This window comes from Gopherus evgoodei, chromosome 24 (genome assembly GCF_007399415.2).
Source record: "Gopherus evgoodei ecotype Sinaloan lineage chromosome 24, rGopEvg1_v1.p, whole genome shotgun sequence".
NCBI classification, from domain to species: Eukaryota; Metazoa; Chordata; order Testudines; family Testudinidae; genus Gopherus; species Gopherus evgoodei.
In genome coordinates, this window is record NC_044345.1 from 4670631 (window position 1) to 4688680 (window position 18050).

The window sequence follows — 18050 nt, forward strand, 5'->3', positions numbered from 1 at the left end:
TGTTTTGTAGGGGTTTCATAGTCTAGGCTGGACAGGTTCCCATATTCAGATGGATTTCCCATATCCAGAGGCTTAGAATATCCAGAGGCAGGGAAGCTTGCATGGCCAGATGCTGTAGGGTCTGCATAGCCAGAGACATTTGCATTGCCAGTTGTGGAAAGGTTTTTGTATCCATGGGCAGCAGGGCTCCCATATCCAGAGGATGCATACCCAGAGAGACCAGGGCTTGCATATTCAGGCGTGTTTGTATTCCTGGCAGCAGGGGAGCTTGCATATCCAGAGGCAAAGGAACTGGTATATTCAGAAGTATATCCATATGCTGAGGTAGAGGGGCTGGTATATTCAGAAGGGCTGGTATATTCAGAGGTTGATGAGGGGCTGGTATATTCAGAAGGGCTGGTATATTCAGAGGCTGAGAGGCTGGTATAGTCAGAAGGGCTGCTATATTCAGAGGTTGATGAGGGGCTGGTATATTCAGAAGGGCTGGTATATTCAGAGGATGAAGGGCTGGTATATTCAGAAGGGCTGGTATATTCAGAGCCTGAGAGGCTGGTATATTCAGAGGGGCTAGTAGATTCAGAGATTGAGGGGTTGATATATTCAGAGGGGCTGGTAGATTCAGAGGCTGAGAGGCTGGTGTATTCAGAGGGGCTGGTGGATTCAGAGGAAGATTCAGGCGCTGCCGGTGGGGCCTGTCTCTTCAGCGAGCTTTGCAGAGCCCGAGGGGGCTGCATGGTCCCACAGGGGGGTTGCACCGCCGGGTGCCGCGCCGGAGGGGTGCAGAGAGCCGGAGCAAGGTCCGGCTCCAGTCCTGACTCCCTGCCCAGTGCCCAGCCCAGGCTCCGGGATCCACCCCCACGCCGGGGCGCCTGTGCGCAGCGCCTGCTCCGTGCGCTCCGGGGCGGAGCGGAGCGAGGCTGGACGGCTGCAGCCGGAGCTGGATGTCCGGGCTCAGGGCGCTGCTGGGGCTCGGCCTGCTGGTCTCTTCGGGCTCTCGGCTGGTGGCGGCGGGCGGGGGGCGCTGCCCGGTCCAGCGGGGGCCTCCTGCGGGGATCTGGGGCGCAGCGGGGATCTGGGGCGCAGGTCGGGGGCGCAGCAGCAGCGCCATGCAGAACCCGGGGCGCAGCGGGGTCAAGTACCTCAGGTAGCCCCCGGTCCTGCCCCCGCCACGGGGAGGGAGCCTGCGGGGGGGGCTGCAGGGGAAAGGGCTGGGGAGGGAAATTCGGGAGGGGGCTGCTGGGAGGAAATAGGAAATGGGGGGCAGTAGGGGGAGGGGGCTGCGGCAGAGGAGAGGGGAAATGGGGTTGTAGGGGGAGAAGGCTGAAGGGGGAGGAGGAAATGGGGGGCTGTGAGGGGGCTGTAGGGGGAGGGGGATTCAGGGGGGAGGGGAAATGGGGGGCTGGAGGGGGAGGGAGTGCTGCAGGAGAGGAGAGGGGAAATGGGGAGCTGGAGGGGGAGGGAGTGCTGCAGGAGAGGAGAGGGGAAATGGGGGGCTGTAGGAGGAGATGGGGGGCTGCAGGGGAAGAGGGAAAATGGGCTATAGGCAGAAATGGGGGGCTGAGGGGAGGAGAGGGGAAATGGGGCTGGAGGGGGAGGGAAATGGGGGGGCTGTAGTAGTGGAGAGGGGAAATGGGGGGCAGGAGGGGGAGGGAGTGCTGCAGGAGAGGAGAGGGGAAATGGGGAGCTGGAGGGGGAGGGAGTGCTGCAGGAGAGGAGATGGGAAATGGGGGGCTGTAGGGGGAAATGGGGGGCTGCAGGGGAAGAGGGGAAATGGGCTACAGGCAGAAATGGGGGGCTGAGGGGAGGAGAGGGTAAATGGGAGGCTGCAGGGGAGGAGAGAGGAAATGGGGCTGGAGGGGGAGGGAAATAGGGGGCTGTAGTAGAGGAGAGAGGAAATGGGGCTGGAGGGGGAGGGAGTGCTGCAGGGCACCAGGAGAGGAGCTGAGGGAGGTGGTTGTACTGCAGGGGATGGGGAAATGAGGGAGGATAGTGGGGGTTCTGCAGGGACCTGGGGCACTTTTCGGAGATGGGGAATAGCCCATTTGTCAGGGACTGAGAGAAGGGGGGGGGTGTCATAGGTGGTTGCTGGTTGGAGAGAAAAAGTCTTAAAACTAGTTTAAAATATGGAGACTCGGGATGAAAACACCCCTATTTGTACCTGTGCAGTGTGATTCTCTCTCCGTCCTCACCCCTGGGCCCCGAGTAACCCCTGCTACTGGCCTTTTTAAATTGCCTTTGCCTTTGCTTTTAGTTTGGTAAAACGAACTCCCAGGCCTGAGGCACTAAAGCTCCCTGCAGATCAGTGGCCTGGCTTCAGCACTGGGGGTAAAGAGGCGGCTTCGTCTAGCCCGTCCGACCTTTGGGTGCCTTTGTCACCTGAGGAGGCGATGCCCCTTGAGACAGTGGCTCCCTGGAGCAGCTTATCCCTGTTATGAAAGGGAACATAAAAGCTGAGTGTCCGGGTAACTGGAGCAGCACCTGGATCTCGGCGGGGTTAGGCCGGGATTCGACTCACGCCTCAGTGCATGTGGCATTCCACCGGCGTCTGAAGCTCGATTGTTGCCAGGGACGGGATGCTGGGCCCGTTGATCCGATCTCCAGAGAGTCGAGTGGTCAGGGCTGGCAGGGCCAGAGCCAGGTGGCCGGAATGGCTGGATCAGTGATCATGACACAGTCAGGCTGGAGGTGCAATACTCCACGAGTGTGAAGGAAACAGACGTGTGTGTTCATATGGGGGTTGTTAATTAGAATCGGTCAATACCTGGAATTCGCATCCTGTGGGAAATGCCAAGACTTCGTTTTTAACCCAAATAGAAGTCTTGGCCTTTTTTTGCAAAATGAAATATTCCAAAAGATTTCCTGTCGCCCTCCTTGAAACAGTTCATGTTCCCACAAAGATGATTCAATTTGTACATTTTCATATGAAAGTGCAAAGGGTAAAGTTCAAAGGAAACATTTTGATCACTTCCCAGGCAAAATATCAGCGTTGGTACATTCCCACAGAATACTCCGGTGTCTCCGAATCAGCATTTTTCCCAACAGAAAAACGTTCTGTTGGAAGATTTCCAACCAGCTCTGTTATTCCTATGGGCCTCTGATCTCAGCAAGAGCCAGTTGGGAAATGCTAGGCCAGGAGTTCTCAAACTGTGTGTGTGTGTCGTGAGCTGTCAGCCTCCACCCCAAATCCCATTTTGCCTCCAGCATTTATAATGGTGTTAATATATTAAAAAGTGTTTTTCATTTATAAGTGGGGTCGCACTCAGAGGCCTGCTATGTGAAGGGGGTCACCACTACCAAAGTTTGAGAACCCCTGCGCTAGGCACACCCCAGCAGTGTCAAGACATTTGATGGTGGAGATCCCGAGGAAGATAGGCAGGATGTAAATCAGGAGAGAATGCGAGTGAGCCAGGGATGGTGGATGATACTTGCGGTGATTGGGATAGTGGAGCTGTTACATGTGTAACTTACGGCCTGGCTTCACTGCAAAATTAGCTGGAGCAGGGGTCAGCAATCTGTGGCACGTGTGCCAAAGGCAGCCCACTAGCTGATTTTTAGTGGCACTCTGCTGCCAGCTGGGGTCCCGGCAGCTTCCCCCTCAGCCTGCTGCCTGCCTGGATGGACAGAACCCCAGGCCAGCAGCAGGCTGAGCAGGGCCGGCGGCCAGGACCCCGGCTGGCAGGAGCTGGCGGACGGAACCCCAGACTGTCTGGGGTTCCATCTGCTGCCCATACTGCTGGTCTGGGGCTCTGTCTATCGGCCCCTGCCAGCCGGGCTCCTGGCCGCTGGCCCCGCTCAGCCCACTGCCAGTCTGGGGTTCTGTCCGCCAGCCTCTGTAAATGTACAATGTATTACTGGCATGCGAAACCTTAAATTAACTTAGACTTGGCACACCACTTCTCAGAGGTTGCCGACCCCTGAGCTGGAGTGATCTGTGACTCCTCTTGGGTCAGCCTCGCTCAAGTGAGAGCAGCCACAGTGCAAAATAACCCTTGCATGGCGGTGCCCACGCGGGTGCTGCTCGCTCATGGGTGATGCAAAGTCTGCCAGGCTCCTTAGCGCTGCAGGGAGCTGAGCTGCTCTCTGAATTCCTTCCCAGCGCCTTGTGGGGGATCTTGCCTGTCCTTTCGGGCTGCACAGGGGGAACTGCGGGATGGTACTGGAGGACCAGCTGCTCTCGAGGGGCGGTGTGAGCCGGGTGGTCCTGTTAGCTGCTGAGAGGCAGCACCTGTGCTAACGGCAGCAAAGACGAGCCCTTCAATCACACACGCCCGGTGGCTCATGTCGTTTGCTTCTCCTCTCAGCCAGGAGGAAGCACAAGCCATCGATCAAGAGCTCTTCACGGAGTACAAGTTCAGCGTCGACCAACTCATGGAGCTGGCGGGGCTGAGCTGTGCGACGGCCATTGCCAAGGTGAGCACTGCACACCTGGGTTCCCCCTGCTCTCGAGGTGCCCCGCCTGTCCCAATCCAGCCATGACCGTCCAGGGAGGGGAGGGAGCTCTGTGCAGGCCCTGAAGGTAGCAGCGTGGCCCCTTGCAGCTCCTGCAAGTGATCGATCCAGGGTTGTAAATGAGGTTCTTAGATCAGTTTGCCCTGGGAAGCAGCTTCCCAGGTTTATAAGGCTGTATCTGCCATCCCAGAGCATCAGACTAAACACAGCAGGATCATCTCTCCCTCTCTCTCACACACGTGGGCATGCAGGCCACTGTAATGCAGCCACCTCTGGGGTGGAGGCTGCCAGCTAGACAGCATGGCAGGGTACATCGTTATCTGAGCTTTTGGCAAGCAGCACAGATACCTTGGAGGTGTCGTTATCAGCGCATCTCTCTGTGGTCGGCTACAGGGCTCCGATCCCTGCTACCCCTAACTGTTCCTACTAATGGCCTGTTGTGCTGTTTAACTGAAGCCTGTTCTTTTCTCCCGCGCAGGCCTATCCACCCAGCTCCTTCACCAAAAGCCCACCCGCGGTGCTGATCGTCTGTGGCCCGGGGAATAACGGAGGGGACGGCTTGGTCTGTGCCAGGCACCTGAAGATGTTTGTGAGTAATGCTGGCAAAATGTGCCAGCCCTGGAGCTCAAGTCCTTTCTGCCCAGAGCAGATACAGCAAAGGCAGCAGCCGAGCAAGCATCCTGCACGCATATACACTCCTGCCGGAGTGAGCCAGATGATGCCCGGGAACCTCCCTGCTCCATTCAGCTCTTAGCTCTTTGGCTGAGATGTTCCTTAGGGGGCCTGTTCCTTTAGGATGGACCAGCCTCCTTTCCTCGCATACGGATTTTTCAGCGAGCAGCCCTGGGTGAAGTTCTGCTGACACACTGTGCACCAGGGTGCTTGGTCGGCCCTGGGCACAAGGGTGTAGCTCTGGACAGGAGAGGGAACTAGGAAAGAGGAGGCGCTTAGGGGAACCATAGGGACAGAGAGGAGGCTGAAGTGTGTGGTGTGTGTTTGACCTGAGACATCCAAGCCCCAGGCAGGTGACACTAGCTGTGGGTCTGTGCTGGGAATCAGCCCCGGTGACCACACTGGGGCGTCGCTTGGAATTGTTCTGTCCCTGCAGGGCTACGAGCCGAGTGTGCATTACCCCAAGCGGCCCAGCAAAGCTCTGTTTGAAGGCTTGACGACTCAGTGCCAGAAGATGGACATTCCCTTTCTCTCGGAGTTCCCGTCAGAGGTAGGGCGCATGGCCGGTAGACCTAGAATATCCAGCAGTTACTTTCGTCCTGTCTTGGTCCATTTCATGGCTTCGGTTGTATACGCCTCACTGCACAAAATAGGGGAGAGAGGCTCATGTGCCAGACGCAGACCAAGAGTTGGTTTTCTCCTCTAGGTTCGATTCTGAAGCCTATTGCGATGGCCTAGGCTGACTTCCTGTAGCAAGGTTAAATCATTAATATTCTCCAAGTGCTTTGGGATCTCAAGGAAGAAGGGAAGCGAGGTGTCAAAGGGGAAAGACTACAGGATGGAGCGTCTCTTTGTCCTGGGTTTCTACAGCACCTAACACGCTGGGGAGCTGCTCCATGACGGGGCTCTCAGGCGCCACTGCAGTACCAGTAAATCCAGTTACAATGGAAATGAGCAATGTGGGTTTATTACTTGCTCGTGGGCATCTCTGTGGTGCTTATCGCCACAGCGTCTGGGCGTCCCCTGTATCCCTGACAAATGTGCCTGGTGCTGCCACTGAATTATCTGGAGAACAGGGAGGGGGTGTGTAAATGACTGGGCTGCAGTCTGCTCCGTTACCCTGGTGTAAATCAGGAGTCACTCCACTGAAGTCGGTGTGTTGACACTGGCGTAGCCGTGTTCTCCTCCTACAAAGATACTGGGCTTGATCCTCCTCTCCCGTACGCCAGTCTTATGTCAGTGGAGCGACTCCTGCTTTACACACGTGAGGTTAGACTAAGGCCCTTTGTATTTAGCTTGTCACCCCGGATTTACCTGGCTTGAGCTCAGCCCCTCCCCAGTGTAAATCCATGCAGTTACTCCAGATTTACGCTAGTCTGAGACCAGGATCTGGCCCCGCTGGAGATGCTGGAACTTGATGTCCCTTGCCTAGATATGTTCTGTAGTGTGCATGTGCCGGGGAGGGTGGGTAGGTGGGATCCTGCTGTTTTAAGCTGCTGACCCATTTGCCTGCAGGCTATGCTGACTGATGAGCTGTATGGCTTGGTGGTGGATGCTATTTTTGGATTCAGCTTCAAGGGAGCCGTGCGGGAACCTTTCGGCAGCATCCTCAGGACCTTGGAGCAAGTCACCGTCCCCGTCGCCAGCATCGATATCCCCTCCGGTTCGTTCTGTTCCAGCGCTGTCCGGACCCTTTGGCATCTGTTAACTTTTCTCTCAATCACATTGGCTGCATCAGCAGGGTTGTTATGTTCCTAGTGGGCCTCTGAGGTCATGGTGACATGCTGAGCTTTGCAGAGATGTCACTGGTCGGGACAGCAGCAGACCTGCTGGATTATCCCAGGCTTCTGCTGTGAAGATTTGTACTATCAATTTAAACTCATTGGGCCAGCCAAATCCCAGTCCCCAGCTGGGGCCAGTGCCAGAGGCTTCAGGGAATGGTATAATGGGATAGCCTAATTTTAGCAATTAATTTGGCAACTGATCTTTGATTATCAGCAGGTAAGTATGCCCAGTGGTCTATGATGGGATGGTAGATGGGGTGGGATTTGAGTTACTACAGAGAATTCTTTCCTGGGTGCTGGCTGGTGAGTCTTGCCCACATGCTCAGGGTTTCACTGATCGCCATATTTGGGAAGGAATTTTCCTCCAGGGCAGATTGGCAGAGGCCCTGGAGGCTTTTCCCCTTCCTCTGCAGCATGGGGCACGGGTCACTTGCTGGAAGATTCTCTGCAGCTTGAGGTCTTCAAACCACAATTTGAGGACTTCAATAGCTCAGACATAGGTTAGGGGTTTGTTACAAGAGTAGGTGGGTGAGATTCTGTGGCCTGCATTGTGCAGGAGGTCAGACTAGATGATCATAATGGTCCCTGACCTTAAAGTCTATGACTCTATAACACACTTGGTCAGTGGGCAGTGCTGGTAGGGCAGGGAAAGTGAGAATTCCTTCTTGACTGTTGCCAGCTTGTGCCCTGTGAGTGAATTCACAAGCTGGCTTTGTTGCGTCAGCTGGTATTTGCTTTGTCAGCTGTCTTGTTAGTCAGCGTGAGGTTACTGTGCTGAACTGGGACTCAGGAAAAGCAGGCTCCCAAGTCCCAGCTCCATGTGACCGTGGGCAGATCTCTCCATGCCTCAATTCCCCAGCTATAAAATAGGAGTAAATCCTTTTTCTCTCCCTCACTCTTCTGCAGCACCTAGTACAGTGGGCCCTGATCTCAGCAGGGGTTTCTAGGTGCTCCTGTAATGCAAAGAAGAGACATTCTGGGAGTTGTTCCACCACTGTAGATTGGCAAGAGAATTGAGCTGTGCATATTACATGGGGAACTGGTAACGCTCTTACGAGTCACGTCAGGGAAGCTCTTCAGACATGGGAGGGTGTTTGCCTGGAGTGAGACTTACTTAGCTAACTGGCTCCCCCTTGGTTTTTTTCAGGCTGGGACGTGGAGAAAGGCAGCCCTGACGGCATCCAGCCCGACATGCTCATTTCTCTCACTGCCCCCAAGAAGGCTGCGCAGCATTTTGCTGGCCGCTATCACTTCCTGGGGGGCAGGTTTGTGCCAATGGCTCTGCAGCAAAAATACTCACTTAATCTGCCACCATACCCCGAGACTGACTGCATCCTGCAGTTACCCTAGCCGGGGCCAGGCAGGATCGGCTTTATCCAAAATCTGAACGAGAGGGGGGTATTGGATTGTGAAGCAGAGACAAGTCCTGCCCAGTGTTTGACTGAATCAATTAGGCGTTGGAGGGGGGGCGTTGCTGGTTAGTAGGGGTGGGGGCTAGCTGTGCTGCACAAGCAGGGCCTGGTTCTGCAAAGCGCCTTTGACTTGCGCTGATCTGATGGGTGGGGGCGCTCAGCACCTTGTTTGGTGCTAGGAAATCCCCGACATAGCTCTGCCTGGTGTGTGCAAAGCCAGCTGTGGTCGGCACACAGGTGCTGGGGATTGTGCTTGGTCTGACTCAATGCCCTTTGCAGTCAGCGGGCGGCTTTCCGTGGGCTTTGGATCAGAACCGAAGGGTTAAAGTTCATTAAGGGTGAGGGTGTATTTGTTGGGAGTTACAGGTGGGTCTAGGAAGGGAGCTCTGACGCTAACTCTGTTTAATATACTACACACGGAAGGGCCTGCGTTCCATGGGCTTTCCAGCTGTAGCGACCTCTGATGTGTATATAAAATCCACCTTTTCTCTGCAATAAAAGATTTATTGACACTAAAAATCACTCTGAATTGGCCTTTCCTTTCCCCTCTTCCCATCCATTCTTATGCAACTGACCCATGCTGCAAACATACCGTGGGTGAAACCCTGGCCCCCTGAAGTCTGCAGCAAAACTCTCCCCGCAATTACTGAGGTTGCAACCGCTGATGGGAAGCAATAGCCAGAAATGGGATTTCTAATGATACAAAAGCTGGAGAATTGACATATTCACAAGTGGCGTGATCAGCTGATTCCCTTGCAAGGCAGAGCCGTGCTCAGTGCTGAGTGGTATTTTTCGTCTCCGCTCCGCCTTGTCTGAGGTCAAAGGGTCTGTCTACACAGCCGTTACTGTGCGGTGAAGCTGCTGCAGAGTAACGTCCCGTGTGGACGCTGCTGCAATGCACTGAAAGAGCCTCACGCCGTAATCTGCTGTGTGAACAAGCCCTAAGAGCATCTGCTTCCGGCTGGGCTCCAGCAGCATCAGGGTTAGATCCCGGAGGAGAAAAAAAAACCACCCCGGCTATAAACTCCCCAGTGGCTCTTTTCCAGCAGTCGGACACTAGCCATGTCTTTCCAGCCAGGTACCTGTGTGCAGAGCGGCCCCCTTGGGTAAGGGGCAGGCCCGTTAACCCCTGCAGCCAAAGGGGGCTAAGAGCGGTTGCAGAGTGACTGGGAAGAGGCCCAGCAGATGAATGTGCAGCGGGTCCATAGCAGGCCTGCGGGTGGCACCCCCCTCAAACAGGATGAGCCCTCGTTCACTGCACCTTCCTCTTTTTCTGCTTTTTGGCCCTTTCCCTGGGACTGTCCCAGTCCCTCCTCCCCTCGGGCTGCTCCCTTGAGTCCAGCAACTCGTTCTCCAAACCCTCCACCACTTCCTCCTTCTTCTTCCTCCTCTTCCTGGCCTGCCTCCCCTCCTCCTCGGCACAACCCCCCCTCTCTTTGGATCTCTTCCGCTTTTTCTTCTTGGCTTTCTGCTGCCTCTCAGCCGGGTTGCTGCTTTCCGGGGCAGAGGTACCTGCCGCTGCCTCCTGCTGACGCTCTGGGGCGCCACCTCTGGGAGCCGCCTCCTGGCCGTACTTAGCCAGGAAGGCTCGCTCTTGCTCCTCGAGCCTGGCCAGCTTGGCACTCATGGTCAGACCGTGACGGGCTCCCCTGGGAAGAACGCACCAGACAGGGCAGGTTAATGACAGCCTGAGAAGAGATTGTGCCTAGGCCTGGGAGACCTGCAACCGCCCTCTCGTAAGTCAGCCCTGCCATGTATCCTCCCCACTTCCGCTACAGTTGTGTCCGACAGACTCTCAGCTGGATACTGGCTGCCTCGGGATGTTGGGGACTAGCCTGTTTTCTAGTGTCTGTGGCAGCCACACCCCCCTTCCTTGGGCCTTAACTGGACTCCAGCTATTCCCCAGGTTGGGCTAGCAAAGCAGGAGGGCCAAAGGGGGAGGGATAGCTCAGTGGCTATTGAGCATTGGCCTGCTAAATCCACGGTTAGTTCAATCTTTGAGAGGGCCATTTAGGGACCTGGGGCAAAGCTCTGTCTGGGGACTGGTCCTGCCTTGAGCAGGGGGTTGGACTAGATACCTTCTGAGGTCCCTTCCAACCCTGGTATTCTGTGTGTTGAAGTGTCGGATGGGTTAGAACAGGTGGTTCTGGCAGGGCCTCCTTGTTAGCAGGGAGCTGGGGCAATATACCACCAGGGGCAGCACACAGAGTCTGAGCTCCAGCCCCACGCTCCCACCGCACTCAGAGGTGGGGACGGGTTCCTGAGATGTGCAATCAAACAGAACCACCCCCCACCAGCTCAGCCTGCTTTGGATAGTTCCCCCAGCCCGGGAGGCTATAGTCCAAGACCCTTAAAAGTCCACCTGAGCTGCAGGAAAGGCAGGTCATTCAGTGGAACTCCCCCAGCACCATGCTGGATAAATGGAAGGCACCAGGGCTGGAAGGGATCCTGGTGCAATAGGGAGAAGGGGGAGGAGGTGGCGTTCCAAGCCGACACTAGCGATGTCTTTCCGCCCACTTACTTGTGTGCGGTGCGGCCGCCGCAGACTCGGACCAGCTCCTCATCTGTCAGCCTGGGGGAGAGAGACAAGACACTTTGCAGCAGGGATCCCTGGGATGCTAATGCTAGAGGGGTCGTGCGCCGCAGTGCTTCTGTAGGCCGAGCTGTATATCCAAGGGGAGGGAGCAGCTTAGGACACTGCCGCCTGCGATATGCACAAGGCAACAGCGGGGAAGAGATTCCCCCAGTGGAAACCAGGCATTCCCTGTTTTCCAATTGTCCCCAGGACTGAATGAATTAGAGGCTGGCTGGTGGGTGGGGAAGGTTGCCCCACTGCAGCTGCCAGCAAAGCTGGGATGGGGGTAATCAGGGCATGCTCCCCATGCTGTTCAATTCAGCGGGCCCATGGGCTCGCACTGTGTCCCATCCCGCCCCTACTGGACAGAAAGGGACTGCTTGCAAGTCCCAGCGAGGAGGGGAGAACTGGCCATTTTGCTCCTAGGGGGCCACCAAGAAGCCAAGTCCTCCACTCCCCCAGAGAAATGGTTCAGTCCCCAGACAACCCTGAGCTCTCTGCCAAGTCGGGGTGGGGAGGAAGACCCATCAGGGATCTTGACCCCCCCTCCTTGCATGCGGCACAAGGACTCCTGCTGCACTGCTGAGGACAGATGTGGGGGGAACAACAGCTCTGAGACAAGGGAGATCAGCTAGCCATGGGATGACAACACAGCAGTCACAGGGACTACTGTGGAATCAGATCAGAGTAGGACTGTCCCGCCCCCAACCTCCTTGGGGTCCAGTCTGTTCTCACAAGATCTGGCCCTCTGAGCAGAGATGTGTCCCATGGCCAGTGCCTTTAGCATGTGGCCCAGCCCAGAGGCTAAGAACAGCCGCTCCCTGCCCCCACGCCCGGCTGGGCACTTACTTCCTAGCAGTAGACAGGTCCAGTTTCTCCTCCTCGTCCTCGCTGCTCTCAGAGGTGGAAACCTGCTCCGTTGGCTCCTCCCCTCCTGCCGTCAGCGTGGCTGCCTGGGACAGAGACAGGTGCAGTCAGAAATCACCGTGCTGGAGACACCCCCACCACCCACGGTCTGTGCTGCAGGTGTAGGGAAAGCTAGTGGGAGGGTGGGGGAGTAGGGGTCGCATTAGTCCAGAGGGGTAGCGCTGCAGATTAGACTGAAAGGCAGGACTCCTGCGTTCCATCCCCAGCTCTGCCTCTCTGGGTAGCCTTGGACACAAGCAATGGTCTCTTTCTGGGCCTGTTTCTCCATCCCCACATCTATGCACAATTCAAGATGGGTGGTGAGAAATTGGAGAGGGTTCAGAGAAGAGCCGCAAGAATGATTAAAGGATTAGAAAATGTCCCATGTGTGACTGAGCTGCTTGAGTCTACCTATTTAGTGTAACAGAGAGAAGGGCAAAGGATGACTGGATCACAGTCTATACGTATCTACATGGGGAACAAATACTTAATCAGAGGCTCTTCCATCTAGCAGAGGAAGGTCTAAGATGAGCCAACGGCTGGAAGCTGCAGCTACACAAGCTCAGACGGGAAATAAGGTGTACCTTTTGAACAGAGAGTCATTACCCACTGGGACGATTTACCAAGGGGTGTGGGAGAGTCTCCATCACGGGCAGTTTTTAAATCAAGATGGGAAGATCTGCCCCAGCAATGACTATGGGGCAGTTCTCTGGCCTTGGTTATCCAGGAGGTCAGACCCCAGAATCAACTGCATTTCAGCACAGGAAGCATGATCCCTGTTCACCGTTGCTATGTGCTGTCAGACTTCTGCCCTGTTTTACCCCAGAGGCAGCGGCATTTCAGAGCTCTGTGAGCGAACTCTATGCTGCATCCTTATACGCTACCACACTCCACCCCAGAGGGGGCTGCATTTCAACACGGGGTGGGCAATCCCTGTGCAGCGTCACTATGCGCTGCCGGACAGTTGGCTCGTTTCACTCCAAAGGTGGCTGCAGTTCAGCAGCGGCTGAAGCATGTGTCTAGTGGTAGGATCTTTCAGGATAGACGGCAGTACAGAAATGCAAGATGTTATAGCCAAAAGCGCAGGAGCCTATCTGCAGCGAAGGGGACTCCTGAACACCGACCCGCACACCCTGTTACCTTCACAAAGCGGCCATACAGCATGTTCCTGGCACTGGGTGCTTTGCGGGGCTTCTTGTTGCTGATCTCCCCATCCTGCTCAGAGAGCTTTTTCATTTGGACACCATCCTGGGAGATTTAAACAGGCACTGTGTGATCAGCCAGGCCTCACAACAGCCACTAGTTAGTTTAATTACGTGCTCCATATTTCACATTTACATACTGTTAATCACAGAACCGTAGAAGTGCAGGACTGGACGGGACCTCAAGAGGTCATCTAGTCCCATCCCCTGCACTTCTGGCAGGACTATGTCATAACCAGACCATTCCTGACAGGTGTTTGTATTCATATCTGTATTGCAGTACTGCCTAGGAGCCCTGGCCCAGGGCCCCATGGTGTTAGGTGCTGTACAAACACAGAACAAAGAAACAGTCTCAGTCCCAAAGAGCTTCCAATCTAAGTATGAGATAGGAGATGACCGGTGGATACACTCACATGGGGGGGTGTGGGGCGGAGGGCAAGGAGACAACGCCACTCAGTAAGATGGACACCGGCTGCCTAACGGTTCTGGAGTTTTTCTGTTAGCATCATGGCAAAAGAGAGTGTTCAATCTCAAATCACTTTGCCAAGGTGGCTCGGTATCAGCGGCTCTGTTTTAGAGATTGCATGCCTCAGTTTCCCAGAGGGAGAACACCATGTCCGAGCCAGCACAGCTTTGGCTGCGGAAAAAAGAGAAAGCCAGTGTCCTGCCACCCAGCCCAGAACCTTTCCACATGAGACCCTTGGACCAGTGGGCAGAAAGGAAATTAATAATCAACTGTAATGTTTTTCCTGATTACTGGTCCAAGGATGGTCTTGTGGTTACGGTACAGGTGGAACCTCAGGACTCCCAGCTCCTACACTCCTAGCTCTGGCACCATGACCCTGGACAAATCATAGCACCTGTCTGTGCCTCAGTTTCCGCATCCTTAAAAAAGGGATGCCTATACTGATCCCCCTTTGTAAAGCCCCCTTTTGTAAAGCCCAGTATCTCGTCAGATCAGGCCCGTGACGCATCTTCCTTAAGAACATATGAGATAGTCACCACCAGTACTGAACCAGGGATCTCCCAAGCAAAAATCACGAGTCACACCAGATTGAGCTAAGGAGCCAGGCTCTGCAGCAGGGGGCTGTAACAGACCTCATGTCAGAGGACTGGCCACACTGAACGGCGAGTTCCAGGAGCTCTATTCATTATAGCTTTGGCCAGGGAAAACACCCAAAGTGCTTTTGGAGAAGTGAGCAGGGTCCAGCTTTGTTCTGGGAGGGCGTCTCCTATACAACCACGTCTGTAGCCTTCCGACGGCCGCTCTTCGTCAATCCCATCTAGCTCTGAGCACATAGATCAAGATGTCCAGCCTTCCCTGATCCCCCCAACCCCTAATCCCCCCCTTTACCTGCCCAGCCTCCACCGAGATGTTCGCAGCCGACTTGTTGAAGAGGTGATCCCACCAATGGAAAGTGAACTGCTCTGCTGGGTCGTGACCCACCTGGGTTGCAAAAAAAAAGGTTAAAAAACCCTGCCTTGCTCCCCATCAGGATCTGCTGATCCAACACAGCTGTCGGGATCCTTCCCAACCCAGTTTGGCTCTAGGTCCCCCTTTATTTACAAAGCAAAGAGCTTTTGCAAGTGTGGGACATTCAAGGAGCTTGAGGCATATGTGTGCGCAAGGGAGGGCCCTGGGCTGGCAATGGGGTGGGACAGCCCAGCCCAGGGGGAAGCCAGTTTAAAGCCAATCCCATCTGTTGGCCTAGCAGGGGCTGGGGGAGCGGCCAAGGCAGCAGAACCAGCTCTGGGAGGGAAGGCAGCAGAGAGAAGGAGCAGCTGATTCTCTTTTGCCAATCCAGAAGCAGCGCTGATGGAACGGCATCAGGTTTGGCAAGGAGAGCCTTTGAAAGACAGAAATAAAGGGGGCCCGGAAGGGGCCTTCATCGCCTCAATTGCCCCCACACACCCCAAAAGAAATCTTGCAGGGAAGAAAAATAAGACAAACCCACAATTTCAGCAGACCTTCCCCACTAGGAACAGGGCTGAGACCCATCAACCTCATTCCATGCAGGCCCAAGGAGCAGCCAGATGGCAAACGAGCAGGATCTAAACAGCCTATTCACGGTCCCTGGAGTCATCCAGCCCCCAGAGAACTCCACCTACGTATAAGGCCAAGGGAGAACTGCATTATACAGCCTAGAGCAGGGGTCGGCAACCTTTCAGAAGTGGTGTGCTGAGTCTTCATTTATTCACTCTAATTTAAGGTTTCACGTGCCAGTAATACATTTTAACATTTTTAGATGGTCTCTTTCTACAAGTCTATAATATATAACTAAACTATTATTGTATTTAAAGTAAATATGGTTTTTAAATGTTTAAGAAACTTCATTTAAAATTAAATTAAAATGCAGAGCCTCCTGGACTGGTGGCCAGTACCTGGGCAGTGTGAGTGCCACTGAAAATCAGCTCGTGTGCTGCCTTTGGCACGCGTGCCATAGGTTGCCTATCCCTGGCCTAGAGGTACTGACGATACGTTTTGCTTGTACAGACCCAGGTCTTCCTTACCCCAGCTGTGTCGCATTTCACTTTCACCTTGATGGCTTCAGACATGCCGTTCTCTTGCTTCCCCAGCCCTTTGCCTAGAGAGAGCACAGCAAGATAAATGCAGGACTTCTCCCACATTAATGGCTCCTGGAGGGGTCGTAGGTGGAGATCGAAACCACAACCTCTTGATCCAAAAAACACAAGCCCCAGCTTCTTAAGCTGAAAGACTAACCAGCAGCAGAACCATAAACCTCTTACATTGTTCAGGCACTAGAAAGGAACAAAGCTCCAACAGACCCCTTGCACCGAAATGGAAAAACCAGTGCAGCCAAGAGACACAAATTGTGAGCACAAACATCACCAGATTGGATCAGCACTGAGATCCTCCTAACCCAGTGTTCTGTGCCCAACAGTGGCCAGCACCAGCTGCTTCAGAGGAGAGTGCAAGAAACCCTGCACTGTTGGGATAACCTGTTCCTGGGCAAGGTTTCCTCCTGACCCTCATAAGTCAAAGATTGTCTTAAACTCTGAAGCATGATTATAATTTTGGCCATTCTTATTGTCTACATACACACTCAATCCTTCATTGAATCTGGGCCTCAATGATCTTGTGGCAAGGAGTTCTGCAGTCCAATGGCATGTTGTACGAACAAGTTATTTGCATGTATCAGTTTTGAATGTGCCATATTTCAATTGTATTAAGAGACAGGAAACAAAGGAGCTCCCGATCCACCTCCTCCAGATCAATCATTATTCTGTGCACCTAGTTTTTGGATGTGTTAAGTCCGTACCTTGTTTCCAGCCGTGTCTCTGTAACTGCTGCTCTGCAAACTTCATCCCCCTGGTCTTATTCTTGGGAGAGCCGTTCATGATGGAGTCAGGTTGCTGTTCTAAAGCTTGATGCTACTTGAACCCTGCAGCTTAAAGGCCTCCCTGTGCATCACTCTATCATAGGAAGGTGGCACATAATTACACATGCTGAAATGACCTTTTGCATTGAGCAGCACCCATTGCCAATGGCCTATAAGCCTAGAGGCAGTGTGGCCTAGTGGACCAGGACTCAGAAAACCTGGGCTCTATTCCCAATTTCACCACTAGCCTACTGTGTGACCATGGGCAAGCCATTTCACTTCCCCGTGCCTCAGTTTTCCCATCTGTAAAATGAGGACAATGATACTGACCTCCTCTGTAATGGGCTCTTAGCAAGAAACCAGAAGGGCAACACCTGTCCTACCCAGTGCCCCCCATCCCATGTGAACAGTTGGCCACTGCCCATCAACACTGATCTGTCCTATTCCAAATGGGAGATCAAATCCAGGGAAAGCAAGACAAGGGGAGCCAAGTACAGCAGTCAACCCTTCACACCCCATTCCCGCCGACCCCCTAGATACCCCCCACTAGCTCTCCGTCCCCAACAATGCCAGTTCCCCAATCCTCCGGATTCCCATCCAACCCCCACCCCAAAGATCCAACCAGCCCCCCACCCTCAGGTTTCAACTCTCCATCCAGCCCCCTTCAGCTCTCCAGCCCCCGGATCCCCATCCAGCCCTCTCCAGCCTTCCCTTCAGCTCTCCAGCCCCACAGCTCCCCATCCAGCCCTCTCCACCCCCCACCTTCAACTCTCCAGCCCCACAGCTCCCCATCCAGCCCTCTCCAGCCCCCTCCCCCTTCAGCACTCCTGCCCCCCGGATCCCCATCCAGCCCTCTCCAGCCCCCCACCTTCAGCTCTCCAGCCCCACATCCAGCCCTCTCCTTCACCTCTCCAGCCCCACATCCAGCCCTCTCCATCACCTCACCCTCAGCTCTTCAGCCCCCCACTTCCCTATCCAGCCCCCCATCTTCAGCTCTCCAGCCCCCCACTTCCCCATCCAGCCCTCTCCAGCCCCCCATCTTCAGACCCCAGCTTCCCATCCAGCCCTCTCCAGCCCCCCACTTTCAGCTCTCCAGCCCCCCAGCCAGCCCTCTCCAGCCCCCCCTTCAGCTCTCCAGGGGCCCCCGATGTCTGCAGCCCCCTCGGCTCCCCCTATGCAGCCACTCACTGTTACACCGGATTCCTTCCCCACAGACACGTGCCCAGCTCTGCATGGAGGCCGCCATCTTCCCGGAAGTAAAACCTCCCCCCTGCCGCTCTAGGTTTGTGATGAACCATAGAGAAGAAATTGCCCCTAGTGTCTAAACCATAGAGTTTGAATCCTCCAGGGATCTTGCCCTGCAATGCATGTTCCACTCCCACATCCCCTGCATCATGGATCCCATTGCCCCAGCTGATCTGGTCCCAGTGCAACTAGTCACTGTGGAAAATTTCCCATAAAACATTGAGGGAAAACTTGTGCCCCCCCCCCACTTCCCCAGGAAAAAAAACACCTTTATTGTTGTTTCACTTGGATTGGTTTGGTTTTTTGCAGCATAAAACCAAAATACAAAACAGATCAACATACACCATCCTCCCACAAAGCCTGCCTTGGCTTTGGTTTGTTTTCCCTTTTGCCAGTGGCAAAGGAGCAGGGGAGAGGGGAGGGGGCTGTTTCATAGGCAATTTTGGAAGAAAGGTTAAAAAGAA

The 18050-nt window shown here is 54.6% G+C and overlaps 2 protein-coding genes across 2 annotated transcripts; one reads left to right on the forward strand and one right to left on the reverse strand.

The window, feature by feature from the left end:
- Positions 1 to 906: 906 nt before the first annotated feature.
- NAXE (NAD(P)HX epimerase) lies at positions 907 to 9002 on the forward strand. Its single transcript, XM_030541886.1, has 6 exons — positions 907 to 1144; positions 4302 to 4410; positions 4928 to 5038; positions 5558 to 5671; positions 6637 to 6784; positions 8053 to 9002. The coding sequence occupies exons 1-6, from the start codon at positions 942 to 944 to the stop codon at positions 8253 to 8255; spliced, it is 888 nt and encodes a 295-aa protein (XP_030397746.1). The 5' UTR covers positions 907 to 941; the 3' UTR covers positions 8256 to 9002.
- Positions 9003 to 9106: 104 nt separating this feature from the next.
- On the reverse strand, positions 9107 to 17611 carry GPATCH4 (G-patch domain containing 4). The gene is made up of 8 exons (XM_030541885.1): positions 17530 to 17611; positions 16282 to 16435; positions 15512 to 15585; positions 14355 to 14447; positions 12939 to 13046; positions 11742 to 11845; positions 10839 to 10889; positions 9107 to 9966 (listed from the first exon to the last, which is right to left on the reverse strand). Exons 2-8 carry the CDS (start codon positions 16358 to 16360, stop codon positions 9570 to 9572), a joined length of 906 nt encoding a protein of 301 aa, XP_030397745.1. The 5' UTR covers positions 16361 to 16435; positions 17530 to 17611; the 3' UTR covers positions 9107 to 9569.
- Between the last annotated feature and the right edge of the window lie 439 nt (positions 17612 to 18050).

What these genes read in the sequence shown, in the direction of transcription:
- NAXE (XM_030541886.1), top strand. Translation starts at nt 942, where the DNA reads ATGTCCGGGCTCAGGGCGCTGCTGGGGCTCGGCCTGCTGGTCTCTTCG. An exon ending in GTGCGACGGCCATTGCCAAG is followed by an intron (nt 4,411 to 4,927) that starts GTGAGCACTGCA and finishes TCTCCCGCGCAG; the next exon opens with GCCTATCCACCCAGCTCCTT. An exon ending in CCAGGCACCTGAAGATGTTT is followed by an intron (nt 5,039 to 5,557) that starts GTGAGTAATGCT and finishes CTGTCCCTGCAG; the next exon opens with GGCTACGAGCCGAGTGTGCA.
- GPATCH4 (XM_030541885.1), bottom strand. Translation starts at nt 16,360, where the DNA reads ATGAACGGCTCTCCCAAGAATAAGACCAGGGGGATGAAGTTTGCAGAG. An exon ending in TGTATGGCCGCTTTGTGAAG is followed by an intron (nt 11,846 to 12,938) that starts GTAACAGGGTGT and finishes TCTCTGTCCCAG; the next exon opens with GCAGCCACGCTGACGGCAGG. An exon ending in GACCTGTCTACTGCTAGGAA is followed by an intron (nt 10,890 to 11,741) that starts GTAAGTGCCCAG and finishes TCTCTCCCCCAG; the next exon opens with GCTGACAGATGAGGAGCTGG.